This window comes from Ips typographus, linkage group LG7 (genome assembly GCF_016097725.1).
Source record: "Ips typographus isolate SLU linkage group LG7, UJ_Ityp_2.0, whole genome shotgun sequence".
Taxonomy (NCBI): Eukaryota; Metazoa; Arthropoda; class Insecta; order Coleoptera; family Curculionidae; genus Ips; species Ips typographus.
Window position 1 is genome coordinate 1,107,859 of NC_138428.1, and position 24,793 is coordinate 1,132,651.

The 24,793-nt window shown below is 41.9% G+C and overlaps 7 protein-coding genes across 8 annotated transcripts in view; 2 read left to right on the forward strand and 5 right to left on the reverse strand.

The window, feature by feature from the left end:
* Window positions 1–43: 43 nt before the first annotated feature.
* Window positions 44–955, reverse strand: mRpS2 (mitochondrial ribosomal protein S2). The gene is made up of 2 exons (XM_081983256.1): window positions 787–955; window positions 44–730 (listed from the first exon to the last, which is right to left on the reverse strand). Exons 1-2 carry the CDS (start codon window positions 890–892, stop codon window positions 81–83), a joined length of 756 nt encoding a protein of 251 aa, XP_081839382.1. The 5' UTR covers window positions 893–955; the 3' UTR covers window positions 44–80.
* Window positions 956–967: 12 nt separating this feature from the next.
* LOC145731477 (uncharacterized) lies at window positions 968–1,783 on the forward strand. Its single transcript, XM_081983287.1, has 4 exons — window positions 968–1,125; window positions 1,182–1,263; window positions 1,325–1,426; window positions 1,482–1,783. Exons 1-4 carry the CDS (start codon window positions 1,107–1,109, stop codon window positions 1,585–1,587), a joined length of 309 nt encoding a protein of 102 aa, XP_081839413.1. The 5' UTR covers window positions 968–1,106; the 3' UTR covers window positions 1,588–1,783.
* t (C45 family peptidase tan) lies at window positions 1,607–4,140 on the reverse strand. Of its 2 annotated transcripts, none has more exons than XM_081983234.1 (7): window positions 3,787–4,140; window positions 2,841–3,035; window positions 2,682–2,786; window positions 2,353–2,587; window positions 2,058–2,298; window positions 1,813–2,006; window positions 1,607–1,758 (listed from the first exon to the last, which is right to left on the reverse strand). In XM_081983234.1, the coding sequence occupies exons 1-7, from the start codon at window positions 3,868–3,870 to the stop codon at window positions 1,670–1,672; spliced, it is 1,143 nt and encodes a 380-aa protein (XP_081839360.1). In that variant the 5' UTR covers window positions 3,871–4,140; the 3' UTR covers window positions 1,607–1,669. The 2 variants fall into 2 exon arrangements, with proteins under 2 accessions (XP_081839360.1, XP_081839359.1); XM_081983233.1 differs by having other exon boundaries at window positions 2,353–2,599.
* A 147-nt stretch (window positions 4,141–4,287) lies between these two features.
* On the reverse strand, window positions 4,288–6,325 carry LOC145731423 (cytosolic non-specific dipeptidase-like). The gene is made up of 6 exons (XM_081983214.1): window positions 6,145–6,325; window positions 5,917–6,083; window positions 4,922–5,689; window positions 4,706–4,872; window positions 4,410–4,661; window positions 4,288–4,353 (listed from the first exon to the last, which is right to left on the reverse strand). The coding sequence occupies exons 1-6, from the start codon at window positions 6,177–6,179 to the stop codon at window positions 4,306–4,308; spliced, it is 1,437 nt and encodes a 478-aa protein (XP_081839340.1). The 5' UTR covers window positions 6,180–6,325; the 3' UTR covers window positions 4,288–4,305.
* Window positions 6,326–6,496: 171 nt separating this feature from the next.
* On the reverse strand, window positions 6,497–9,951 carry nompB (intraflagellar transport protein 88-like protein nompB). Its single transcript, XM_081983164.1, has 12 exons — window positions 9,648–9,951; window positions 9,338–9,597; window positions 9,087–9,285; window positions 8,818–9,035; window positions 8,629–8,763; window positions 8,380–8,476; window positions 8,181–8,328; window positions 7,937–8,130; window positions 7,700–7,886; window positions 7,391–7,650; window positions 6,750–7,275; window positions 6,497–6,699 (listed from the first exon to the last, which is right to left on the reverse strand). Exons 1-12 carry the CDS (start codon window positions 9,816–9,818, stop codon window positions 6,575–6,577), a joined length of 2,520 nt encoding a protein of 839 aa, XP_081839290.1. The 5' UTR covers window positions 9,819–9,951; the 3' UTR covers window positions 6,497–6,574.
* An 84-nt stretch (window positions 9,952–10,035) lies between these two features.
* LOC145731452 (uncharacterized) lies at window positions 10,036–11,269 on the forward strand. Its single transcript, XM_081983254.1, has 4 exons — window positions 10,036–10,425; window positions 10,475–10,684; window positions 10,741–10,893; window positions 10,942–11,269. Exons 1-4 carry the CDS (start codon window positions 10,185–10,187, stop codon window positions 11,127–11,129), a joined length of 792 nt encoding a protein of 263 aa, XP_081839380.1. The 5' UTR covers window positions 10,036–10,184; the 3' UTR covers window positions 11,130–11,269.
* Window positions 11,174–24,793, reverse strand: part of LOC145731382 (uncharacterized) — a 49,512-nt gene continuing 35,892 nt past the window's right edge. The window contains exons 21-41 of the mRNA XM_081983144.1: window positions 24,619–24,751; window positions 24,314–24,567; window positions 23,796–24,255; window positions 23,547–23,746; window positions 23,363–23,495; window positions 19,948–20,116; window positions 19,854–19,893; window positions 19,667–19,802; window positions 19,462–19,618; window positions 19,202–19,407; window positions 18,966–19,151; window positions 17,975–18,670; window positions 14,429–14,591; window positions 13,924–14,220; window positions 13,311–13,605; window positions 13,064–13,264; window positions 12,865–13,005; window positions 12,657–12,809; window positions 12,474–12,612; window positions 11,850–12,408; window positions 11,174–11,772 (exon numbers count right to left, since the gene is read on the reverse strand). Coding sequence (XP_081839270.1) covers window positions 11,354–11,772; window positions 11,850–12,408; window positions 12,474–12,612; window positions 12,657–12,809; window positions 12,865–13,005; window positions 13,064–13,264; window positions 13,311–13,605; window positions 13,924–14,220; window positions 14,429–14,591; window positions 17,975–18,670; window positions 18,966–19,151; window positions 19,202–19,407; window positions 19,462–19,618; window positions 19,667–19,802; window positions 19,854–19,893; window positions 19,948–20,116; window positions 23,363–23,495; window positions 23,547–23,746; window positions 23,796–24,255; window positions 24,314–24,567; window positions 24,619–24,751 — 5,137 coding nt within the window. The 3' untranslated portion in view covers window positions 11,174–11,353. The remainder of the gene's footprint in view (window positions 11,773–11,849; window positions 12,409–12,473; window positions 12,613–12,656; window positions 12,810–12,864; window positions 13,006–13,063; window positions 13,265–13,310; window positions 13,606–13,923; window positions 14,221–14,428; window positions 14,592–17,974; window positions 18,671–18,965; window positions 19,152–19,201; window positions 19,408–19,461; window positions 19,619–19,666; window positions 19,803–19,853; window positions 19,894–19,947; window positions 20,117–23,362; window positions 23,496–23,546; window positions 23,747–23,795; window positions 24,256–24,313; window positions 24,568–24,618; window positions 24,752–24,793) is intronic.

The following is a 24,793-nucleotide window of genomic DNA, read 5'->3' on the forward strand; positions in this document are numbered from 1 at the left end:
TCTAGACCACCTCCAATTTAGTAAAATACAAAGAGGATGTACCTTAACTTAAAACAAATTTATTATTTACACACACAATACTATTGCAATCCTAAATGTTCTTTTCTCTTAGCTTTACCCCTTAAAATAGCTTCCTTAAACAACTTACAATACAACTCAATGGCTACTGGGCTGTCATCATTTCCAGGAATAGGGTAGGTCAGCAAATTAGGGTTACAATTTGAATCAACCACACCAATTGTAGCAATTCCCATTTTCGCTGAGTCTCTAATACCAGTATGCTGAGTCAAAATGGTGTTCAAAGTATTGAAAAATATACATAAATCCGGTAGTCTGGTAACGGCCCTAAACTGTTTCTCTGAGTTGGTAAAAATTCCACCCCGCCAAAAACGGGTATGAGCAAACTCTCCACACTCTTTAGCGTAACGTTCGGCTAAATGGGAATTTTGGGGCGAACGCAAGAAAAACACAATCACTCCATCCCGATAGGCAATGTGAGCGGCCACGTTCAGGGCGTACCTCAAGTACTCGGCCGTTTTGTCCAGATCAAAAATGATATGACCTAACCTTGAACCATAGATATAGGGAAGCATTTTTGGGTCCAAAGAGCCTTCACGGTGTCCGTAATGCACTCGAGCATCGAACAGGTCTTTTACTGTGAACAGGTTGTGTACGTTGAAATAGTCGGGGTGTTTTAGGACTTCCTCTTTCAGTGACTCCGGTAAGGAAGCTGAAAGTTGGTTGATTGGGTTTTGAAATCTTCATATCAATAGTGAAGTTATTCACCTGGTTCTGGGGTTAGGGGGGCTTCTAAGGGCTGGGGCGCAGCGGTGGATGACAGAAATCGAGTACATTGCCCGGCTAGTAGCTTAAAATTGCGGAATTTAATCATATTTCTCTAAACCCAAAGTTCACAACAAAATGCTAAAGTTAGGTTAGTTAGGTTAACGTCTGCGGTCTGGGTCTCTTCTTAGAAACTTTGACGGGACAAATGACAGTATTGACAGTTCATATCAAAACAAGAAGTGACGTGTCCCCTGTCCCCAAATCAACTTAATTTCCAGTGGCCCCATTTCAATACTCAGAAGGGGTTCAAGACTTTAAAAATGGTGTACGTAAAAAGTGGTAGGTTTGTTTAACTAAACGGAACTTTCTCCAATAAAAATCAACCCTTATTTCAGACGGTACTGTGTGCCAACAACCCCCAATCCACGAGCGTTTAATTCGGTTCGTTTTGGGGGTGTTCGGCTTTGTCATCTTCTTGTAAGTCCTAATTCACGTCTTTTCCAACCTTAGCATTTGTATTAATTAATTTACATCACAGTTTTAAGTCCCTGGTGGGTATGGACACTACTAGGAAGTCATCCAGTTCTGGAGGTTTCTTCAGTGGGGGTGGAGGAGGTGGAGGGGGCGGTGGCCCCTTCAGGTAAGTACTACGCATCTTAAGCAAGACGTAAATATAATATTTCTGTTGCTGGCAGACCAGGGAAACCTGGTGGAGGCCCAAATGTCAGAACAATGAGGGACATCAACCCCCCAACTGTGCAAGGGGCTGGAAGTTGCCCTGGGGGAGGTTGTGGCATGTAATTCAAGTAAAACTACAATCTCAAACTGGCAAAGCATTTAATACTATTATTTTAAATTTACTAATGTACAGTTTTCTAAAAGTTTATCTTAGTGGTAGTACTATTAAAGGAGGGTGGTCTAGAGGTCTGTCAGCGTACAAGGACCACGTTTTCTCAGTTAAGTTAAAGATTCCTAAAAAAATTATTAAGTATACTGATGAAGTAGTTTGATATGAACCATACTAACCAACACAAAGTGTGGCAGTTAAAGTCTTAGTTCCCTCCAAAAACACTGGATAAACCTTGTGACAGTTGTCACTAAGCATTCTCTTGAGATCCTCCACATTTTTTGGTTTAGGGTATTTGCTAAAAGCCTCCAGACGGGCTACACTGCTTGCACTCATGTGCTTGTTGGTTTCTTCAATTTGAGTGCGTAAATACCTACAATATTATGTTTCAAACCTTGAAAATTCAATTGAAAGTACTACAAACTTGTTGGTGTGGTAGGCCACTTCTCCAGGGGCAACTTGAAAAATATTCAGCTGAGATTCATTAGTTTTGGCTGACGCAGGTGACATTTCAATGTTATAAAATAATCGGTCACCGTTATGTTTTATAAAAGTCATATTAATTGAACAACCATCTCCTGCGCCACATCCAGGGTCTTTGAGGATTTGAAGGGCTTCTTCATAGTTTTTGGCCCCCAGCAAGGCTCTAGAGATAAAGTGACGGGCTGGAAATGATTTTTTAGTTATTTCTTGTCTCAGGGAGTCGCTGGTTTCAATACGTGTTTTGCCAGGTTGCAGATCGCGAGCGCTTAGAGTGTTAATGGAAAACACCAAACCGTGATGGTTGTAATTCATTGTATAACCAGGTAAATGCCCGGCATAGCACAATGAGGTGAATTTTTCCTCTTGCACCCCCCATTTCCCTTCGGGCTTATCGCTTATTATATGGGCGGAAACGAAGTAAAAGTGATTTAAAGTCCCTGGTAGGGCATCTTCAGTATGCCCCAATAATTCCTGAAACAAAACCTTTCAAGTGTTTATAACTGGATTAACCTTAATTTGCTACAAAATTTCTCAAACTCAAATATTGGATTACTATGTAACTGACCTGTCCGTTCTCGTTTATGCAAATCGTTGAACAACCAGTGGCTTGACCGTTGATTTCTTTATTAGCCGCACTCAAGATTATGTTATCCATGTGCAGCAGAAACAACTAGAATAAATTATTTATTATAAAAAAATATGCGAAGAAAAATGCCATTAACACCTGATGGAATGGCACGTTAGCACCGTCCGCAATTCCCTCCAACTCCCTAACGTACTGGGGAAAGTTGGTTTTGACGCAGTTTAGGGTGTCATCGTAGCCTTTACGACCTTCGGGGGTGGCGTAGGCCTCCAGGTACTCGGGTAGATCATCAGCCACTTGCAAGAAACTGTGAATCAGTCCCGAGAAAGTACGACCCTGAAAATTGTTTTTCTGCTTGAAGCTTAAAGTGAGATATTTTGACTCATTTAGAGATTATATGCCTGAGGAAATTAAATCTTGATTATAACTCCTAACTTAAGGTGACAAATCTGCTGCAGACCTGCACAGGGTTGAACTTCTTAGTCTTCTTAGAAACATATCTATGTCAAGAATCTATTTTTTTTAAGTTTTGGTGCTCTACACTTTTTTTGAGCCACTTTGTATATAATTTAAATGAGACTTTCACGGGAGAAAGTACTTTGTACTTTGATGCGTTTTTATTAACGGTTTTGTTGTCAGTCTGGTGAAATTATTAATGATATCGGATACAATAGAGTTAGTAAAAGTTAATATAGTAATTATTATAAATTTTAATAAAAAAATCTCTTAGCAACACTCTTCAGATTATAATGATCATTTAACGCACCTTTATGTAAGAAAAAAATTAACTGGGATCTGTTAAACAAAGTCAAATCTGTTTCTATTTGAATACATTTACATTGTAGCATTTTCCTCTTATTTTATGTGGTTTTATAATAGTTATCTTTACACTTAACGAAATGTGCGATAAAAAAACACTTTTGTGAAGGTTGGTCTAGAAAAATTCCCATTCTGGGCAAAACGAATCAAGGTTGGTAAAGTCGCATCCAAGTCATTCAACGACCTGCTTAATGCGTTAATTGCTTTTAATTGAAATGTTCTTAATTTTTTAATAACATCACGAAAAACAACATTACAATTTACTCACCACATCAAAACCGACATCATAGTGCGTCCCTTTGGTGTATAAAATGGGAATGGAATGTCTTCTAAAGGTTTGAGTGGCTGGCATGTTCGGTTTTACACTATTTTTAGGCGAGTTTTTCAGTTTTTTATTGATAACTCCGATAATCCACTACTGGATTGATAACGATAGCAACGTGGAGGGCTATCGAAGCACTATGAAAGCTCCGCCAGTTTGAATTTCTGTATATTCACATAGAAAAGCGCGCGCAACTAATTTATGTTGATATCGATAATGTTATATAGCGTGTTATAAATGGAATTATCGCTGACCTAGTAGAGAAAAAAAAACGTCACCTTGGTGACCGTCTTTCAATTACAACATTCATATAGTAGGTTTTGTGACACAATATATGGATAGGACAATATGTGGAAAATGATACTGAGGCATCTGATATAGTGTCTGACAGTGTAAATGTAGTCATTTCCTGTTCTAATGAGACACAACACAAATAAAAGACTTGAACACTAAATATCATCAATTTTATTGCAACTGAGACACTTCGTACAAATAGGAAGCAAGCAGCTTGACCTGTAATAAAACCTTTCTGTAAACCAAAGTTTGCAACCCACAAAACACTAACTAACCCCTCCAATATAGTTCCTGACGTCGAGTTTCTCGTTTTGAGAATGAGCGCCGTCGTCACCAGCCCCAACAGGCAGTAGCAACACATTCTTCCCTGTTGCCTGTTGGAGGGTTAAGGTCACCGGAATTGACCCTCCCTCCCTAGTCAGGTCCGGATCCACGCCATACACGTACTTTGTGGCCTTAACGGCGGCAGTGTAATGAGGATGGGAAGGGTTTTCAGTCCATGGATGTCCTCCATCGGCCATGTAAACCTAAACAACTAATGTTAACTGCAAACTTTTAAGTGAGATAATACCTTCATGTGATTGGGGCTGCCGCGTTTATCCCAGAGTTTCTGAATGTAATTGCACACGTACTGTTCCACTTTATCGGGAGTTTGATTGGGGACAATTCGAATAGAGAATTTCCCCACAACTTTAGCGGGGATGACAGTTTTTTGACCGGGTTCACTGAAAGCACCCTCTGAAACCCCTCCAATGAACCAAACAGTTTTACAAACCAAACCACCTACCAATTCCGTGCAAAGACAGTGAAGGATACCTCCAGCGATGCATTAGAATTTTCTCCTTAACCTCGTCGTGCAACAGCTTCTGACACCGCACATCCGCCCGGTATTCCTTCACATCAAAATCGATTTTTTCATAAATCTCTTGTTCGTTATCCAGTAACGGTGCAACGTCATCGTACAGCCCGTCAACCAGAATTTTCCCGTTTTGGTCCACCAAACTGTTCATCAAAAACACCAGGTCGGTCATCGCTTCGTGAACAGTTCCCCCGTAAATTCCACTATGCAAATCCTTCCCAGCGCAAGTAACCTCCATAAAAAAGTAACACACCCCACGCAACCCATAAGTAATGCACGGCTTGTTCCTTCCCAGCCAGTAATTATCAGAAATGCACACGTAATCAACGGAGGCCAAAAACTTATCCTTTTCCGCCATCAACAGTTCATCTAACCCTTCGCTACCACTCTCCTCCATTCCTTCGAAAACAAACTTGACATTTACAGGCAAACTCTCTCCAATTTCTTTGAACGCTTCAATGGCGTGCATCCAACAAATCACCGGGCCTTTGTCATCGGACGCACCGCGTCCAAACAGTTTCCCATCTTTTTCAGTCAGTTCGAAGGGCTCAGTGTCCCAACCGTCGGTTATATGAGCCGGTTGGACGTCCAAATGACCGTACACTAAAACCGTTTTCTTTTTTGGGTCAGCGCCCAAGTGTCCTAGCAGAATGGGGGGCAGTTTTGCTACAGTACCGTCAGAAAATTGTTGATTCCCTAATAACAGTTTAAATCAGTTGATTGTGCTTGGTAGGTAAAAGAATTTATTTATATATTTAGGTAATAGCTTAAGAGTTAATTACAAAATTGACTATTATAGTCAGGATATGTATAGGAAGTTAATTAAAGTCCACAATGTGTTGCATTTTAAAATTAATTTTTAGGCTTTTAGAATTACTCAATTAGGCATAACTTAGACAACGAATACAAATTTCTCTACTAACCTAAGTCTCGTAGTTCTGTGGTGGCCCCCAAATTTTGAAGACGCCTCTGAGCCCACTCCATCATCCGGAAAATCTCTTGACGCGTGTGGGGCCAAGCCGACACCGACTTGATAGCCACCGCCTCTTTTAGCAGATCAATGTAGGCCTGCTTTTTGGTCTCTACATGCCTGTTTGCACGAAATGCACGGCTCTGACGTAAATCTTACAGGGGTGTTGATGGTCACTTACTTGAAAAGCTTCAGTAAAGTTCCCGGTACGGCCATGATGAGTTGCACTAACCGCGAAACGCACAAACAGGACGCGAACAAAGGATTCGGTGATAAAATAAAGTTTAAACAGGATTAGATAATTAAAAAAATTGGAAAATAAAGACTGTGGTCCCCCTTTAATGTTGGTTGACAACAAATAAATAACCTCACTTTTACAGGCAGAGTGACGTTAGTTCCGATCAGTTGCTGTCCTTGTTTTGCATTTGTCAGTAAGATAAAGAGAACAAACTTTTACATGACGTATGTGGTGTATTCTTGGATAGGAAACAACAATTGTTCACTCTCACCGAGCGCCATCTATTGACATTAAATAATTTAAATGCTATTTTTAATTAACTCCAGACATAAGTAATATAATTATTTTGTTGATATTAAAATAATTAAACTGATTATTCGGGCAGCAAATCATCGCCAAGCTCCTCATTCCCGAAATCATCAAAATCCAAAGGTTTTCCAGCTCCAGTTCTCGGTCTGCTCGGTAAAGGTCCCAACGGGTCACTGTACGCAGACGCATCTAGAAAGCACGCTTTTTTAAATGATTCATTGGCACGCCCTTATACTCACCCAATGCTGACTGCGCCACATTCTGACCAATCCCCGAATCGGTGCTGCTGGCACTGTTTTGCGCGCGCATCGATCTGACGCTACGCAAATTGCGATTGGTCAAGGAGGCGGGACTAAACCCAGACCCCGCCCTCGAGGACAGAGCGCTGTTGCTCATCCGCGAACCCGGTCTACTGCTATTAACTCGTTCGCGCACTTCTTTGGACTTTTCCAGTTTTTTCAGTTCCATCAGGTAGTCCTGAGCTTCTCGCATGCCCAAGTCGCTGCACAAGCGCACCAGGAACCGTAGACACTCGGCGTTTTCCGGGAATTGCCGATGGATGTCTTGGTAGAGAGTGAGCGCTTTGTGCATGTTGCCGCTACGTCGATGACAGCCCGCCACCATCATGTTCCATTTTGGTTCGCCAGGTTGCATTACGGCCGCTTTTTCAAAGTAGGTGAGTGCTTTTTCCACTACCTGCATCTCAATGTAGTACGAACCAAGCCATTCGATTACCGACAAGTTTCCTGGGTAGTATCTAAACGACTGATGTAGTACCAGATTATCCAGTGAACGACATTTCATAATAATTAAACAACAGTGTGACAGTTAATCAAATCATCGTATATACGCTTGTCATTTACGCTTAAGATCAACTTACATCAACATGATAGTGATGGGCTTGTTGTTTGTCGCCTTCCTGGTCGAACAGTTCGCCCAGCTTTTGCAACGCCTTGGCGTCGGTAGGCACCAGCCCTAGCAACTGCTGGTACGTGTCCGCAGAAGCCTCCGCGTCTCCGATCAGCTCCAGGAGATTAGCCACCTGGCACACCACGTTTGGCAACAAGGCCAGGGAACCCGTAAACCGTTGAAAACAGGACAAGGCTTCGATGTAATGCCCCTGACGTTTCAGACACAGCCCTAATGAATTTCTCCCAATGAACCTGTACAACAGTCCAAACCCACAAACCTAAGTCATAGATGGCTTCAAAATGATTCGAATCCAACTCTATGGCTTTCTGAAACATCTGAATAGCTTTGTCCAGTTGTCCTTTAGCCATCAGGCAAGCGCCGTAGTTAACAAATCCGTTAGCGTTAGGGGTTGTGCAGCCTTCCACTGTTTCACTATAACGCAACGCTGCCTCGTAGTCACCTTGCTGACTACAGTGTCATTTCAACCCTCTTGGAACCTTCACAACAAACTCACCAAAAAGTAGATAAAACTCAAATTTGTGGCGGCGTTCAGCTCAATGTCCGAGTCCTTTTCGAAGGCTTTCAAGGTCTCAATCGCCTCAGCCAGCTGGTTTTGTTTCAAAAACATCACAGCCTTGTTGATCTCCAAGTCGGCGGCCAGAGAAGCGTACTCAGAGTTTTTGATTGAGGCCACACACCAATCGTACCCTGTACAATCATTTAAAACACCAACACTACAGGGTACTGTTTATTAGTACCTTCATTAAGGGATGCCTCGATAAAGGGCGCGATCAGTTTCGCGGCTGTCAAAATACAGTACTCGGCGTCTTTGCGTTTGGCCAGTTCGTACTTGTGCAAATCGTCGTTTTGGATGGCCAAAGCCAAAAGGGCATCCTCAGGATTGTCCTAATCAAATGATCGAGTGACGTTACAAGTTGTAACAGTGTAAAAACTGACCTGCTCCAGATTGTATCTGTCATCCTCTTCTATATCGAGGGGTACAGCGAGTAAGAGTGAGAAGGCGGTTCTCATGCGATCTCTATCTTCCAAAGCCCTAATAAAGTAAATGTGACACAAATAGGCACTTAAAAAAATGTTGACTACCCTATATTTTTGATGTTTGTAGCAAAAACGTGTTATTCTTAATAAACAATGACAAAATCATAATTTGACTTGAATTTTCCAATGAATTTTCTTCATACATACCGGCAACAGGTAACCAATTGCAAACCAGCCCGATGACAAGCTTGCTCGCTCATAATAAACTCCAAACTGTTTATAGCCTCCTCCCATTGCCCCATTTTAACAAAAACCACGGCGATATTATGCATTATTTTAATCCTACAAGCCCCATATTAAGTTAAGAAACTTTAGGTTAGAAAACTGCTCTAAAACCTTAAGTTTTTCTGGCTTGACGGCACTTGATCCAAGGCCATTCTGTACAGCTTTACAGCCATTTGAAAGTGACTTTGTTTCAAGTATAAATTGCCCATATTAACCTTCAAACGGTAAGCGTTCGAAAACATTCGATTTTTGGTGATTGTTTGATAAGTGTTGACTGCCTCAGTGTACAACTCATTGGCTGCATATTGATTGGCCAAATTGAACAGAACCTTCATAGAAACCCTTATTATTTTGACACACACTTAAAAAACAAAACTTACTGCATAAGTCAGGTCAATGTTATGGTGATCCCCTAAACCATGCTGTTCTTGCATTTTAATCAGCGCTCTTTCTTTATAGGAAGCTTCCTTGGCTTTGGTTAAACCTTTCCGTAAATCTCCTGCTTCAGCTTGTGCCACACAACTCTCTTCCACTAAAGTCATGATTTTTAGTTCCTGTTGTCGCATTTTCTCTTCAGGCCTGCAACTCTCTAATTAATTACCAGGCACACCAAGAACTACGCCAAACTAACGAGTCATCTTTAAGTAACTCTAAGGGTGGAGTTGGGGCACCCTGATTAAGGGGATCAAAAGGTTTATGGCTCCCTGAGGTGTACCCAGCCCCTCGCACCGCCGTCATAGGCCTGCTCACCGCGTCCACTCCAGTTTGGGGCCGGAATCCTGTTAAAGGTTTCTTAAAGTTGGTGGTCGGTTTGAAACCTGTACCAGCGCGACTATAGCCACTACCAGGTTTGTAAGGGGTTTTCGGTTTGGCTGAGGGCTGTCTTTGGAACTGCCAATGAAAACAATAACACAAATATGCAACGGACAAGTGTGATTTACCTCGGTTGAGGCTCCGATGTGTAAAACGGGTTTGGGGGTGGATAGGCGCGTATCATTGCGGAACTTCAAAGTTTTGGCTTGTAAACTATCCGTAATCATTTCAGACGAATTGTTTGATACTTCGTTAGTTTCAAAGGACTTTGAGAAGTCCAAAACGTCCGCTGATGCCATTTTTAAGGGCGAAATTACAAATTGAATCTGTTGTGTTCGATACAAACATTTAAATTAGTCGCTCGCTTTTTTGCGCGTTTACTACGCATGTGTGTGAACAAACACATAAAAAAGTTAGGTTAGGTAAATAAACTGGTTAGAATTCAAATAGGTCATGTGACCTCTTCAGTACTCTCCCTAGAGTGATCACGTGGACTGATATTAATTAATGTCAAACTTGCCTTAACCTCAAATTCAAACAGCTGTTTATGGAAAGTTTTGTTTACATTTATTTGTTTTTAAATTAAAAGGCATTTGAATATTGTTTGTGTTTACTTTCAACAATGAACTAGTCACAAAACATATGGAAGGGTGATTTTAAGCCTAATGCAGACACCCTGCACAATTTCCACCCCTATCGGGGGCGACTCCAAATCCGATTCGGACCAGTCCTCCGGCTCGAAACGACGACGAGCCCCTAATTTCACGGACAAAGAAATTCGTATCCTTATCAAACTGATTTTCGATCACATCGAAATAATCGAAAACAAAAAAACCGACTCGGAGACCTGGCGAGTCAAAGATCTAGTGTGGAACAGCATTACAGAAACCTTCAACAAGTACTCAGGTCAGTGGACATATTGTCTCTCACACTCTTCCTAAACGAGACCTTTAAGGAGTTAGCAAACGTACCGTGGAGATGATACGACAAAAATATGACACAATAAAGAAGCTGGCACGCAAAAAGGAAGCTAAAAACCGCGAGGAACTGGGTAAAGAAGATCCAGACTTTGTAGAAATGGAGGAGTATGAGAGGGACTTAATCCGTTTGCTGGAACCAATTACAGGAAATTCCTATGACACTGCTGTTATTCTACCTGACCCAAGTACCATTTTGTTAAACTCTAGTTGAGTTGCTGTTTAAAGTTTGTTGTAATTCTAGAATTTGGAAACTCAACCATCAAACCTGAACTCGGCGATTTCAAGGACAATGACCGATTTTTAGTTACAGATGAAGATGTGCTGTGGGACATGCCCAATGACTTGGTGAATCGTCCCAGATTGCAACTGATCAAGAGACAACTGGAGCATTTAGGTAAGGTCTGGTTTTTGAAGTATGAATTGCCATAAGGTTGTGGTTTAGAGCGCGAAGAACAGCGGCAAATAACGGAGCATGAATGCAGAATGAGGACTCAAGAGGTTAAAAGGAAAGTTTTGCTGCAACAAGAACGCAGAGCGCGGATTGAGCACAAAAAACGGATGGAGCTGATAGAGTTAGAGATTGCCGTTAAACGGAGAGCGTTAGAGGTTAGAAGAGAGCATTTAGATTAAGTTAAGTTAGTTATAAGGGTGAATTAAGTAATTTTGATCAAAACTGTATTAAAATATCGCTTTATTCGACACTACAATATATCTTACAAGTTGACTATATTAAGGCTATTCACAAAAAAATATAACATTCTTCAGGAGGATACACTGAATTTTAAAATCAATTTATAATAGATATAACAAAATAAATCACTATTAATACGGGTAACAACAGTGTGACTCAAACATTACGTTTTGGAGCCGTTCCAAAAGGCGGCGGCCTTTTGGAACCCCTCGTGATTACCCCTCCGACGCACTGCGGGCGATTTGGGCGGTCTCCCGTCCCCATTTTTGGTGGGCGTGAACCGGTCTTTGGTACACGCCTCCTTGTTGAGCACCGCCTGGGTTTTGCGTAGCAAACTAGGGGAAGGACTGCGGTAGCGTACAGTGGGTGTGGCCGTGTCCAGTGGGGGCGTGGCCGTTTCTAGCCGTTGCACCAATTGGTCTATTGTACGCCCAGCCCCACTCGATGATCGTTGCACTGTAATTATAGGGGTAGGGGTGTCTTGTAGTTTTTTATCGAATTTTTTTATAGTGTCTTGTACGCTGCGCGAGACATAATTTGGTAGGCGTTTTAGGCTCTCTGACGGTTGAGGGGACGGCTTGCCTGTTGAAATTTTCTGCGTTAGTTGACTGTCATTTAATTACACTAATTACAACATAAACTTGCATAAAAACACTCACTCTTGTTAGGGCTTTGAAAGCTTTGAATTTTATCGCTCAAGCGTGTTAGATTGCCGTTCTGTTTGGGGGAGGAGTCACTCTCCTCCGAGCTGGCGCGTAAATGATTGCTGGTTAGGTTAATGCTAACTGAAGAAATGTAGGTTTCTCCCTCTTCGTTAATGGGAAACTTTTTCCCCAATAGAGGAGTGGAGTTGCAGCTTGACGATGTCACGTGAGTGTGGGTGGAACAATCGCTGATACCACTATCGCTCCGTTCACTACACGCCCTGGTCCTCACCTCCTTTTTGTTCCGCCCCGTTTCCTTAGGCAGTTGCTTCAGCACTACATCTTTGTGCTGCTGCTCGCTCGTTACTTCATCATTCTCATCAAACGAGCCAGTAAGTAGACTAGTTTGGATTTTAGTGATGAGTTTCTCCTCCTCCAAACTGCCCATACGGGGCACTAGAGTGCCAGAAATGGAGGGCCGGGGCGTAGCCGGATTCGAAGAGTTGGCGCTGTTACGTCTACTGTCTGACATCTTGGTCATGCGACCTAAGGCTCGGATGGCGTTTCCCGTTTTCTGATTGGTGGTTAATGTCAAAACCACACTAGACACAAGCATGCACCGTTTAGCCGGTCACTTACCTGCCATTTTCTGCGTATGATGAATTTTTTCAATTTGTCAGTCGATAAGATGACAGTGGTCTGGTGGTTGTCCGGATCAAGCCACACGTGTCTCAGACATTGCTCAGCTGTCAGTCTGTCTCTATAATAGTTAATGAAACTGTCACACTGAATAGTTTTATATTTTTTTTAAATAAGACTTACTCTTTTCTCTTCACTAATAGAGCAGAGATAAAGTCTCTGGCATCTTGACTTATAGCGTCAAAAGCCTCGTCGTCAAAGTCGTAGTCAGCTCTGGTGATGTTGGCGAAAGTTTCCGAATCTGAATCACCCATAAACGGTGACAGTCCTGACAATCTTTTAAACCACTTCCAGTTAACTCTGATTTGGTTAGAAGAGCAGTTTAACTTACAGGACGTAACAAATCACTCCTAGCGACCACATGTCCGATTCCACCCCAATCGGTTCGTAGTTTATTATCTCCGGGGGGATGAATTCGGGGGTGCCAAACAGCACCCTGACAGGTACGTCCGGATTGATTTTCTGTGCCAAACTATATAATGTGCATCGTATACAAAGACTGTTGCGGCAACTTTTAGTGGTAAACTCACCCAAAATCGATGATTTTAATTTCGTGCGAGGTCCTGGTGTGACACATAATATTCTCGGGCTTCAGGTCCAAGTGCACCACATTCTGGGAGTGCATGTACGCCACCCCTTCGCAGATTTGCCTCATAAACAATATGCAGTCTTTCTCTGTTAGGGTGAAGTCGTCGGCCACCACCCTTTCGAAGAGCTCTCCCCCTGAAATACTGGAACAATTTCGTGAAAACTCACTGGTACAACCAGCCAACTTACTACTCCATCACCATAACCATTTCCTTTAAATTTTCAAAGGCGGCAGCCAGTTGCAACAATTTCTGATGTCTGAGCAGATTCATAATCGCAATCTCTTCCAGTACTTTGTCCTTGTCTTTTGGGGTGCGACACCGGATGAATTTGGCCGCCAGTTTCTGATTGGTGGTTTTGTCCACCACTTTGTGCACCACCCCGAATCGCCCTTTGCCCAGCTCCTCCTGGACATCGAAGCGACTTTTAAAGTCCACCCCCGGTTCTACGGTGACCAAACGAGGTTCAAAAGATGATTGCTCGTCTACGGAAAACATTTTTAATCACTGAACTGTGTTGAACTGATTTCAGGTGTTCACCTTTAGGTGATAAAAAAAATCAACAAAACAAGGTTGTAAAAGTGATAGGGAGTTTAAAACTAATTTCGTTATATTTTTAACGTTAAATCAGCTATTTTTCATACTACTTGACACTATTTTTACTACAAAAGGCAGTGGAACTATAAAAAACACATTTTGTATAGAAAGTGGATTAAAACATTAAACTTAGAGTTGGTGATTGATTGATTCTAGACCAATCATAACACTGGACAGTCTGTGATTGGTCGAGCTAGTGTACTTACTGTGTTCCTCTAACTGTACAATGTCACTTTCTAGACTGGATCGACTGTAGCCGTGCACGTTGTAGGCTTTCACCCTAAACACGTACCGTCCACCGGGCTGTAGGCCTACCACCGGGTGGCTGAGATAGGTACAGTCGTCCACCGCTGTAGTCCAGATGTCGCTGCCCACCATTGAGTACTCGACAGCGTAGCCGAGCACCTTTTTGCCTCCGTCGTAGGGTGAACTGCTCCAGGCCACCATCACCGAATCGTTGAACGCTGTGATGGTTGGCGTGCCACTTGGTGGGTCTGGTGGACCTAAAAAAACCATGATTTTTGTTTTTATTTGTACACAAACTATTTAAACACATCACGTGTCACGACTGGAAGAAATCGAGCACGCAGTCTTTTTTCTCCGATTTCTGAATATTTGAAATGGAAAACGCGTTTGCAGATCACGCTAGATGGAACATTTCAAAGCAGTATAAAAGGTATTTTAATTGATTGATTGGGGTCACTTTCTCACCTTCCACCGATACTGAGGCGTAGTGACAGTCGGCGCCTCCACCATTCTTCACGGTCACATCGTACACACCACTGTCGTCTGTAGTGATGTTCTGCAGTAGCAAACAGCTAACGCCCTCTCCCGACGTTATGCTAGTCCTCTCGTCGTTTTTCAGTTCTTTACCCTGCAAATTCATTGTCAGAACAGCCACAACTAAACTGAAAATTGTTTATTCGGTTCGCGGGGATATTAGATTACTATTACTGCGTCACGCTGCGCTATTTACTAACAAAAAACCAGTAATTTTATGTTGTGCGAACGTAAGTACGCTCTGTATATGGTCTGATGGGTCTTCCTTATGCAGATGGCCCGGTTTACTGAGAAGTTTTTACCTTAAAAAAAAACCACATTTTTGCATCAGTACCGGCGCTAATGACGTCAAAGTTTCAACTCAAATGACGCAAGTTGGGATCGAAAAAATGTATTTTTGTATTACCCGTATCAGGAGAATCTTTGACTGTACTAGTTTGTAGAGAAAGGTTGGTCACGTGATTTGACAGCTTCAAATGAAATATTGTCGTTATGGTTGAAATTAGCTTGAAACAATTCGCCTCGTTTATGGTATTTATCGTGAGTACGCAGAATGATGGCAAAGGAAAATGAACTGTAAGGGACCTTTTTAGAATAGATGAGTTTCTGTCTCTCTCCACATTAGTTTTCCAGTGTGAATGTTTCACTTTTACTAATTTTAGCATGAAGAACACGAATCCGCTGTCTGTTTTGCTATGACTACCGCCATTTTGTCACTAACCTAAACTAATTAAGACAGTAAAAAACGATTCTCAAAATTCCTTTTAAAATTATTAAAAAAGTAATTTTTTAAAGTGAAACCAGTGGCGGGGCAACGTAACAGTGCCCGCTTAACGTCACGTGATAGCTCCATTCATTAGCTACCTACAATCATATGGTCTATACGGAATGTTTCAAATAATTAAGTTATGTGCAATTTTTTGGAAAAATGCACTGATACTTTGTCCAAATGAAGGTTTTTCTTTGCTTACTATACTAATTGGGTTTAAACCACTTAAGGTAGCCATTTTAACGAATTCTGGGATGGAAAACACGAATTTGGTGTCCGATTTGCCGTCATTTTTGACAGTATTTGGTTAAGAAAAAGCAGCAAGTTGAAAGCTGTCTTTCTTAACCAATCACCCGGTCACATTTTGACAGAACTTTATTGTGGCAACAATGTTTACTTGAACGCAAAAGCAGTGGCAACGTTGTTATCCAAATTTTTGTTGAATTTTGAACCTAAAAGTTCAAAAGTTATTTCCACGCAGAAGTGTTAATTAAAACTTAATCAGATTGCATAATCAGCAATTATGACCCATCAATCAATAGGAGAAGCAATTAAAATTTTAATTTGTAAGATTCAAATGGTTTTGACCTGACCATTCGTATCATCCAAAAGTGTTGTTTTTGTTTCTAAATATCAACAAAATTTAATAAGGTCAATGTACACTATACGGTTCAGTTATTGTGTTAACACAACAAATTTAACTCCAGAACGTGGAGGTCATCACCGGAAAGTACCTCTCTGGATTTCCCAATCCAGACCAGAAGAGAAAGTCATCATCAAAACGCAGAAAACCACCACACATCTGTGCAGTTTACTAAACAATAACCCGCATTCGTTTCATCAAAAAAATCCGAACCATCTGTCCGGTTGGTTCGCTCCCAACTCACCGCTTTCGTCCATCGGACAGTAGGTTCGGGATGGCCTACGTAGGTGGCTTTGAGGAGCACCCGATCGCCCACCAGGGCGGTTGTATCCTGGGGGCCCCTCACCAATCTAGCCCTCTGGTCTTCGTCGTTCATCGCCAGTCGAATGTACGCACATCAACACGGTACCACAGCCAACACTTGATACGGTACCACTCGTGGCCACCGCCGGTACGCGACTACTCTCCTCTCTGTGAAACCGAACCCACTGGTACCCACAGAATGTGTTCGGTCGATGGCTCATTGTTTTTTTTTTCTGGCCGCATCTCTGCATATTTTTCCACTGAGGAAGTTATACACTGAGTTCTCATTATCTTTCATTAGATTTATGAGAAGAAATAGTTCAAATTACACAGAAAAAAATAACCAAATTAACCATCTCAAATTTTACATTTATACCTCTAATGGTTCAGAAGTTATGACGGTTGTAATCACAGTCGCCATTTTACCATATTTTGTGGAAAAACCTAAGAGTTATTCAAAAGCCCCTAAAAGTAGTTAAGAATTTCCAGAGACCTCAAAACTCTTTCTAGACTGTTTCGAAACTGCTTCTAAAGGTAATTCAGAACTACCAGAGGCCCCTAAGTTTCCTTTAAAAATTTCCAGATGCCTCTGAACCCTGTAAAGACCGTTTTAACACCACCAGCGACCCCTAAAAGTCATTTAGAATTACCATTTGTCTCTGAACCCTCTTAAGAGTGTTTTAAAACTGCCAGATGACTCTAAGAGTTATTCAAAGCCACTAGAAGCCTCTAAAAGTAGTTAAGAATTTCCAGAGACCTCAAAACTCCTTTTAGACTATTTCGAAACTGCTTCTTAAGGTAATTCAGAACTACCAGAGGCCTCTAAGTTTCATTTAAAATATCCAGATGCCTCTGAACCCTCTGAAGACCATTTTAACACCACCAGCGACCCCTAAAAGTCATTTAGAATTACCATTTGTCTCTGAACCCTCTTAAGAGTGTTTTAAAACTGCCAGATGCCTCTAAAAGTAATTAAGAGCTACTAGAGGCCCCTAAAAGTAGTTAAGAATTTCCAGAAGTCAACAGCTTGTCTAGACTGTTTTAAAACCACCAGCGACTCAAGATTGTGTTGTTGAGCTGGCTAATTGGCCAAAAAATGTTGAAAGAAGACTGAGTGATTGTTTTTAAAAGCCAAACATATTTTAAAGAAGAATTAACACCAGAAAAGAAGAACGAAAGAATGTGTTGTTTGTAGCCAGGTTGCCCACAAATTTTGGAAGAGATTAAGTTCAAAAGCCCAACTTTATTTACAGAAGAATTGAGGTGTTTCAACGCCAGAATAGAAGAGCAGAAGAATGCGTTGTTGCCAATTGCCCAGAAACTTTTCTATTCTATCAATTTTTTGAAAATATTTATTAGGAACCGTTTCAGTTACATAACATAGTACAGGGTGATCACTTGAAGATTCCTGATTTTTTTGACACACTAACATATCTTAATAACAGGTCTTCCTTTTAACCTGGATAGATAATCGAAAGAATGTTTCTGGGTAACTTATCACCGGTACCCGGTACCAAATGGTCGAGCGGTACCCGGTCTTTAATCAGATGCGCGTTTGTTTACGTGCCTCGTCCATTCTGGTCACGTTCCGTGCGACGATTTCGCGTTTCTTTATCTCGTTTGCCGAACAATACATTTTAAATCGCATCACCCCCGTCGCGAATCGCGTAATTTTCCTAACCTTATTAATTTTGACAACGATAACCGTCCAGTTATTACCCGTCCATATAAGGGCAAGAGAAATTTGGTTGAAAAAACTCACCTGATGTAGGGTTTTTGCCTTGATCACCGTACATTTGGTGCTGGCTTCCCCGTAGAGGTTGTACACTTCACAAGTGTAACGCCCCAAACACTCGGTCCCGCCTACAATCAGCCTGGCCACGCCCTCTTCACTGTTAAACTCCTGTTTGAACTCCGTACACTCAGCTGGTATTAAACAGCCATCCTTCATCCATACAACCTCCAAAGGCTCCGCCCCTTGCACGTATAACTCCAAGACACACCCCTCGTTTTGCACGGCAATCTCCAAGGGGAGTGGCTTAACAATCCGGGGCTCCGCCCCGGTAACTTCAAGCAACATGGCAGTTTGGGCGGTTCCATGCTCATTCGTTGCAACGCAACTATACAAACCGCCATCCTCCATCTCAACCGGGCAAATCTCCAACGAGGCCACCTCACCGTCGTAATGTAGGCGGTACTTGTGGGAGGCGGGGTCTAGAGGGGCGTGATTTTTGTACCACCTCAAATGGGGGAGGGGCCTTGCTTTGATATCGCAGTAAAGGCGTGCCCTAGTGCCGTACCGCGCTGAGGCTGTGAGGAAACTGTTTTTCGAGTAAAATGAGGCGGGTTTAGGGGAGAGGCTTCTGGCTCGCATGCCTGAAGTACTGTAAGTACGGTGGGCGATCACTTCTAAGCGGGCCGTGGCTTCTACGCTGCCTACGTCATTTTCAAGAACAACCTAGAACAATCCAGAATGTCTTTGTTGTACTGTGATGTTTTATTATATCTATTTTTTTGATTTTAAATATCTCTGAAACGTAAAGAGCTAGAGAGACATGTTATGTTATAGTATCGAAAAGTAGTAGTCCATATTCACACAGTGGAGTAGTGAGTATAAGTGAAATCAAAACTCAGAGTCGATCTCCACAAATATAAGAGGAGATCGGATTTGTGGAGATCGACTCTGAGTTTTGATTTCACTTATGTTATAGTATTTTGCATGCTTTTTCGAATGACGTTTGATTTAAACTTACCTTGTAAATCCCTGAATCACCCACTGTAACATCCTTGATTTCTAAAGTGCGCAAATCCTCCCTTTCGGTGATGGACAAACGACTGGACGGGACAATCTCCTGCTCGTCCTTGTACCATTTGACCCACGGTTCCGGGTGTCCCGCTACGGCACATTGAAACCGGACAGTTTCACCTTCTTCAGCGATCTGCAAATACAGCAATCAACTTGGTTGTGGTAGTTTTTGTGGAAAATTACTCGGTTGTGGGGGTAGGCGTAGAATTTGGGTGCCAAGGCTCTGGTAAGGCGTCTGCGCGGTTCTGGAGTTGCTACGTCACGCACTCGGGGCGACGCCCCTCTAATGGGTGTGGTTCTGGGAGTGGACACTGGAGTAACCCCACCAGCAAATGAGGATGCAGGACGTTTCAATTGGGCGTTGAGTAAATTCTCTTTTTCTTCCGGAACTGTTTTTTTTTTTTTTTTAAACGAGGAGAAGGGGTGGGCAAGTATAAACTTACGGTCAACTATTAGACAGGCAGAAGTAACGGTTTTTCCTAAAGAATTGTAGGCAATACATGAGTACTCTCCTTCGTCTTCTGGGTAGGTTTCAGCGATGCGTAAAGTGGCGGTGGTACCGTCAAAATTGGCGGTAAAGTCACCTCCGAGGCGTACAATCTAAGTGGGCGTGTGTAAAAAAGTGACAAAGAAGTGGGCGTGACTTACCTTCCCGCCTTTCTCCCACCTGACATCAAAAGGGGCGTCACCAGGCACAAAACTGCACTCAAAAGTAACTTGATCACCGTCACAGCATCTTAAATCCTTCAAATCCTCTTCAACTTCCGGAATAGTTTGCACCTTACTGTATTTTATTATCATTACTCACAAACCAGTTTAATTCTGGTCAACTTACCTGACTTTGGTTTGGCTGTCGCCAAAACTGCTCGGAGGTTCTGCAACACAACTAACTCAAGTAAACTAGACTGGAAATGGTGGTCATATCATACCTTTAACCTTGACCTGGAGGCTAATAATAGCTTTGGCGTCTCCATGGCAATTTTTCGCGTACACCGTGTAGGTTCCGGTGAAATCGAGTTTGACGTTGGGTATTTCCAGGCGGTACTCCGGCCCGGTACCGACCCTGTGGAAGTGGGCCGCGTCCTTGTAATAGTCCGGCTGCAAATTGACAAACTTTCACTCTCGCATAAGTGTGACTTTTTGACCGGAAATTAGCGGGCCAAATGGTCGGTTCGGTCAATCGCCATTTTTTCTGTGAAGTCACGATTTTTAAAGGGGGAGGACGGTTCGTAAAGGTACCGGATTCAATTAGTCGGTGAAAGTATCGCAAATTAATAAAACGGAATTTTTATCTGACAGGATTATTGTTATTCATTTAATTTCGCTGCAGTGGCTGAACCACAAGAACACCAAAGAGGGGAAATCTGGGAGAAACACCCAGTACCCCAAAAAGTACAATAATTCAAAAAATCACTCACTTTAGCTAACTTCACTAATTAGACTGAAATTAATTAAATAAAAATTTATTTTGTTCACAACTGAGTTAAGTTGGCACCAAACTATTTTTTGGCAAATATCTCAAAAACGGTGAAAGTAACAGAAAATTTTTAAGAAATCAAATATATTCAGAATTAATTTCTGAATCTACCCATGTAAGTTTGAAAGTCCTTTGGAGTTTCTGGTGTACAGGAGGGACACAACAAGTGTACTGGTTTACTTTTTTGACACATCCTGTATGCATTACTAAGGCTAAAAATTGTTGACTCATATCACGTGACAGAGTATTTCACGAGAGTGATTTTGAGTGAATTACCATCTCTGAACTCCGAAAAATAACCGAGATACAAGGTGTTGAATTTTTGGGTTAATTTTTTGGGCAAAAGTAAGGAGAGTTGCACCAAACTAGTTTTTGGCAAATATCTCAAAAACGGTGAAAGTAACATAAAAATTGCAAGGGATCAAAAATGTTCAGAATTACATTCTGACTCTACCCATGAAAGTTTGAAAGTCCTTTGGAGTTGCTGGTGTACAGGAGGGACACAACAAGTGTACTGGTTTACTTTCTGGACACATCCTGTATACATTTCTAGGACTAAAAATTGTTGACTCATATCACGTGACAGAGGATTCCATGAGGGTGGTTTTGAGTGGATTACCATCTCTGAACTCCGAAAAATAACCGAGATACAAGGTGTTGAATTTTTGGTCAAAAGTAAGGAGAGTTGCACCAAACTAGTTTTTGGCAAATATCTCAAAAACGGTGACTCTCACAAAAAAATTGCAAGATATCAAAAATGTTCAAAATTAAATTCCAAACCCACCCTTGTAGGTTTAAAAGCCCGTTCTAGTGGCTGGTGTACAGGGGGAACACAAAAACTGCAATGGTAAAATTTAGACAAATAATACAGAAAATGTTGCTTTATGCATCAATTGGGTCATTCAGCTATACCGGGACAGCTCAAAAGGTAAGCAAATCTACCATTTCGAGACCGTTAAAACGGTTGCGTACCCATACAGTTATAACCATAACAACTGGTTGAAACCAAGCAAAAGGAATCGGTTTTACTTGACGTAGGAAGGTCGTAAACCGTGCAAACGTTTACAGTTAATGAAAAAAGCCAATTAAGCTGGCCAATAATAATAATTGCCGCGGATAATTTGTTTAGGAATTGTTAATTTGCCGTTTGATGTATGGTTCTATTTTTGACCAAATATGGCGCACTTTAAAATTTAATTAGTCGGTCTCAAGTTAAAAGTGCTGCCCCCTCGTTATTAATTGAAAAAAATTCACACTTTACGCAACATTTGAGTGATGTTAATAGCGATAGAAGGAGACAAGCACAACGGTGCGTAATACTACCATATTTGGTAGGGCGCACCTCGTTGCCACTTCCTCCCAACCATTCGCATTAAATCATACCCACGCTAACCAAACACTCATCTTTTGGTGTCAATGTCGACATTTGTAAGAGTTTGAAGTCTTTAACCATCGCCAATGAGTCAATAGACGTTATACTAAAGTAAATCTGGCAACGTGGTTACGTACAGCGCCACAGGTGACTCAGAAATGATAAATCCCCGATTGGATTTATTAAGAAGGGTCCATTACGGGACCGATCAAACCGCCATGGGTGGCTGCATAACTTACAGGTGATAAGTAGGCGCGTGCCAGCAATGTGGGCCCCCTCACACAAACCCAAAAAAATTATATAAAACATGACCTTACCTAATGTTTTATAGTAGAATAAATTACGTTACACTTACAGTGTTGTCAGTTGTTCGTAAAAAATAACACGGCTACTCTATCTGCTAAATAACTGAGTTATTTGATAAGTTTATTACAGACTGTATAAAGTATTCAAAAGTAGATTTCAAGAGCTACAAATTCATATATTGAACCATCCTGTAACTGTCAAAATAACCAAGTTACAGGCTGTCAAAGTGGTAACTGTGAAAGTCAGATTTCAATACAGTACTATCTGGATTTTTACTGATTAACTCACAGACAGTCAGTTTGACTGTAAACATTTTATAGGGTATTAAAAGGGCTACAAATTGATATATTGACTCACCATGTAACTGTCAAAATGACCAAGTTACAGGCTGTCAAACTAAAGACTGTCAAAATTCTGTCACAGACTCCTCTGGGGATGATTTACTAGATTTGGCATCACTGCTATACATGTTTGCTTCAGACACTATATAGAGCTCAAAAGTAGATTTCAAGAGCTACAAATTCATATATTGAACCATCCTGTAACTGTCAAAATAACCAAGTTACAGGCTGTCATAGTAAATACTGTCAAAATAACCAATCCAATTCCAATTTGGATTTGTTACTAAATAACTCAATTGTTATACATGTTTGTTTCAGACACTATATAGAGCTCAAAAGAGATTTTCAAGGGCTGTAAATTGATATATTAACTCACCATGTAACTGTCAAAATAACCAAGTTACAGGCTGTCAAAGTAAACACAAAACTCTGTCACAGACTCCTCTGGGGATGATTTACTAGATTTGGCATCACTGCTATACATGTTTGCTTCAGACACTATATAGAGCTCAAAAGAGAGTTTCAAGGGCTGTAAATTGGTATATAGACTCACCATGTAACTGTCAAAATAACCAAGTTACAGGTGTCAAACTAAACACTGTCAAAAATTCTGTCACAGACTCTTCTGGGGATGATTTACTAGATTTGGCATCATTGCTTTACATGTTTGCTTCAGACACTATATAGAGCTCAAAAGAGAGTTTCAAGGGCTGTAAATTGATATATTGACTCACCATGTAACTGTCAAAATAACCAAGTTACAGGCTGTCAAAGTAAACACTGTCAAAACTCTGTCACAGACTCCTCTGGGGATGATTTACTAGATTTGGCATCATTGCTTTACTCACCTTGAGAAAATCTCGAAGCCACACCACTTCGGGTTTGGGATCACCTATAACCTCACACAAAATGATGACGTTGTCGCCCTCGTACGTTTCGGTGTTTAGTGGTTTCTTCAGGAATTTCGGTTCCTTGGAGTACCTAATCGAAATTCTTTCAGTAAATCTACCTGAAAATTGTGTTTTCACTTACGGTCCTGTGAGTGCTGGGGCGTCATCGTGCTGATGTCCCACCACCTGTACAGTGGCGGAGCTTTCGCTCCGGCCTACTATGTTACTAGCCAGACAGGTGTACACACCTTGGTCTTTGACTGTTGTTTGTCCTATTGCCAGTTCGGCTCTTCCATCGTAGGTTAGGGTCATTACCGAGTGTCTTGAAGGGCGTAAACGCACCTATGAATACCATTTTTACCAAAAATCTCAAGTTTAGCAAAAGACTCACCCCATCTTTGTACCACATAATACCCACGCTGGGGTAAGCCTCCACGCGGGCCGAAAGCCTCAACTCCCCACCCACCTGAACCTCACACTTGTTGGGTTCCAATTGGGTGCTAAAGTGAGGTGGGATGTACGCTTTCAAGCCTTTGTCGACCACCAGATGGCACTTGCAGGCCACCGAACCGAATTTGTTGCTCGCCCTCACCGTGTACACTCCAGAGTCCTCCAACGTGCTCTTGTCAATCTCCAAAGTGTGAAAAGTGGTATCCTCGGTAGAGAAAGTCAACCGGTCACTTCCGCTTAAAACAGCGCCATCTTTGTACCATTCAATGTCCGGATCGGGACAACCTGTCACTTGACAGGTCAGCCTGACCGGATACGTCATTTGGACGCGACGATCGCGCAGACGCATTGTAAAGTGGGGTGGTTGTTCTTTGGTCGCGGCATCCAAATCACGAAGAAATCTTGACAAATAACAATGTTTTAGTAAATTGACAGTCTGTCACTGTCAAAAAGTCGTACAGTTTTAAATTGCGATCGGCCAGCAAAACTTTAGGATCCTGGACAGCGTACAGTCGCACAAACGTGGACACTCGACCAGTTTTGTTCGCCGCTTCGCACATGTACCGACCACTGTCCACCTCCTGCAGATTCCTTATAGTCAGGGAGCACACGCCTCCTCTAGTTGTAGTCCGGGTGTATCTGTCGTTTTCCTCTTCAACGATTTCGGTGCTGTCTTTGAGCCATCTAATCCTTGGGGTGGGTTCACCTTTTACCTGTTCAGCAAGGTTTAGACTGTGTTGGGTGTGGTTTGTGTCGGTACTCACCTCACATTCTAAGGTCACGTCTGAGCCTACTAGGGCTTTCATTTGTCCAGGGAGGATTTTAGTAAATTCGGGCATTTCTTCGGGATGGCCTACGGTGAAGGTGTCACTCACTATGCTCTCACCCCATCCATACCTGTTTGTATTATTTATAGCATTATCACTGGGACAGTCAGAT

What these genes read in the sequence shown, in the direction of transcription:
- mRpS2 (XM_081983256.1), bottom strand. Translation starts at nt 892, where the DNA reads ATGATTAAATTCCGCAATTTTAAGCTACTAGCCGGGCAATGTACTCGA. An exon ending in CCCCCTAACCCCAGAACCAG is followed by an intron (nt 731 to 786) that starts GTGAATAACTTC and finishes ACCAACTTTCAG; the next exon opens with CTTCCTTACCGGAGTCACTG.
- LOC145731477 (XM_081983287.1), top strand. An exon ending in TTCGGCTTTGTCATCTTCTT is followed by an intron (nt 1,264 to 1,324) that starts GTAAGTCCTAAT and finishes TTTACATCACAG; the next exon opens with TTTTAAGTCCCTGGTGGGTA. An exon ending in GGGGGCGGTGGCCCCTTCAG is followed by an intron (nt 1,427 to 1,481) that starts GTAAGTACTACG and finishes TGTTGCTGGCAG; the next exon opens with ACCAGGGAAACCTGGTGGAG.
- t (XM_081983233.1), bottom strand. Translation starts at nt 3,870, where the DNA reads ATGCCAGCCACTCAAACCTTTAGAAGACATTCCATTCCCATTTTATAC. An exon ending in ATGATGTCGGTTTTGATGTG is followed by an intron (nt 3,036 to 3,786) that starts GTGAGTAAATTG and finishes AACAATTTTCAG; the next exon opens with GGTCGTACTTTCTCGGGACT. An exon ending in CTAACGTGCCATTCCATCAG is followed by an intron (nt 2,787 to 2,840) that starts GTGTTAATGGCA and finishes AATTTATTCTAG; the next exon opens with TTGTTTCTGCTGCACATGGA.
- LOC145731423 (XM_081983214.1), bottom strand. Translation starts at nt 6,179, where the DNA reads ATGGCCGTACCGGGAACTTTACTGAAGCTTTTCAA. An exon ending in ACTTTACTGAAGCTTTTCAA is followed by an intron (nt 6,084 to 6,144) that starts GTAAGTGACCAT and finishes TCGTGCAAACAG; the next exon opens with GCATGTAGAGACCAAAAAGC. An exon ending in ACTGTCTTTGCACGGAATTG is followed by an intron (nt 4,873 to 4,921) that starts GTAGGTGGTTTG and finishes GAGGGGTTTCAG; the next exon opens with AGGGTGCTTTCAGTGAACCC.
- nompB (XM_081983164.1), bottom strand. Translation starts at nt 9,818, where the DNA reads ATGGCATCAGCGGACGTTTTGGACTTCTCAAAGTCCTTTGAAACTAAC. An exon ending in CAATTGGTTACCTGTTGCCG is followed by an intron (nt 8,477 to 8,628) that starts GTATGTATGAAG and finishes TTACTTTATTAG; the next exon opens with GGCTTTGGAAGATAGAGATC. An exon ending in TGAAGCCATCTATGACTTAG is followed by an intron (nt 7,651 to 7,699) that starts GTTTGTGGGTTT and finishes GAAATTCATTAG; the next exon opens with GGCTGTGTCTGAAACGTCAG.
- LOC145731452 (XM_081983254.1), top strand. Translation starts at nt 10,185, where the DNA reads ATGCAGACACCCTGCACAATTTCCACCCCTATCGGGGGCGACTCCAAA. An exon ending in AACCTTCAACAAGTACTCAG is followed by an intron (nt 10,426 to 10,474) that starts GTCAGTGGACAT and finishes GAGACCTTTAAG; the next exon opens with GAGTTAGCAAACGTACCGTG. An exon ending in GAGACAACTGGAGCATTTAG is followed by an intron (nt 10,894 to 10,941) that starts GTAAGGTCTGGT and finishes GTTGTGGTTTAG; the next exon opens with AGCGCGAAGAACAGCGGCAA.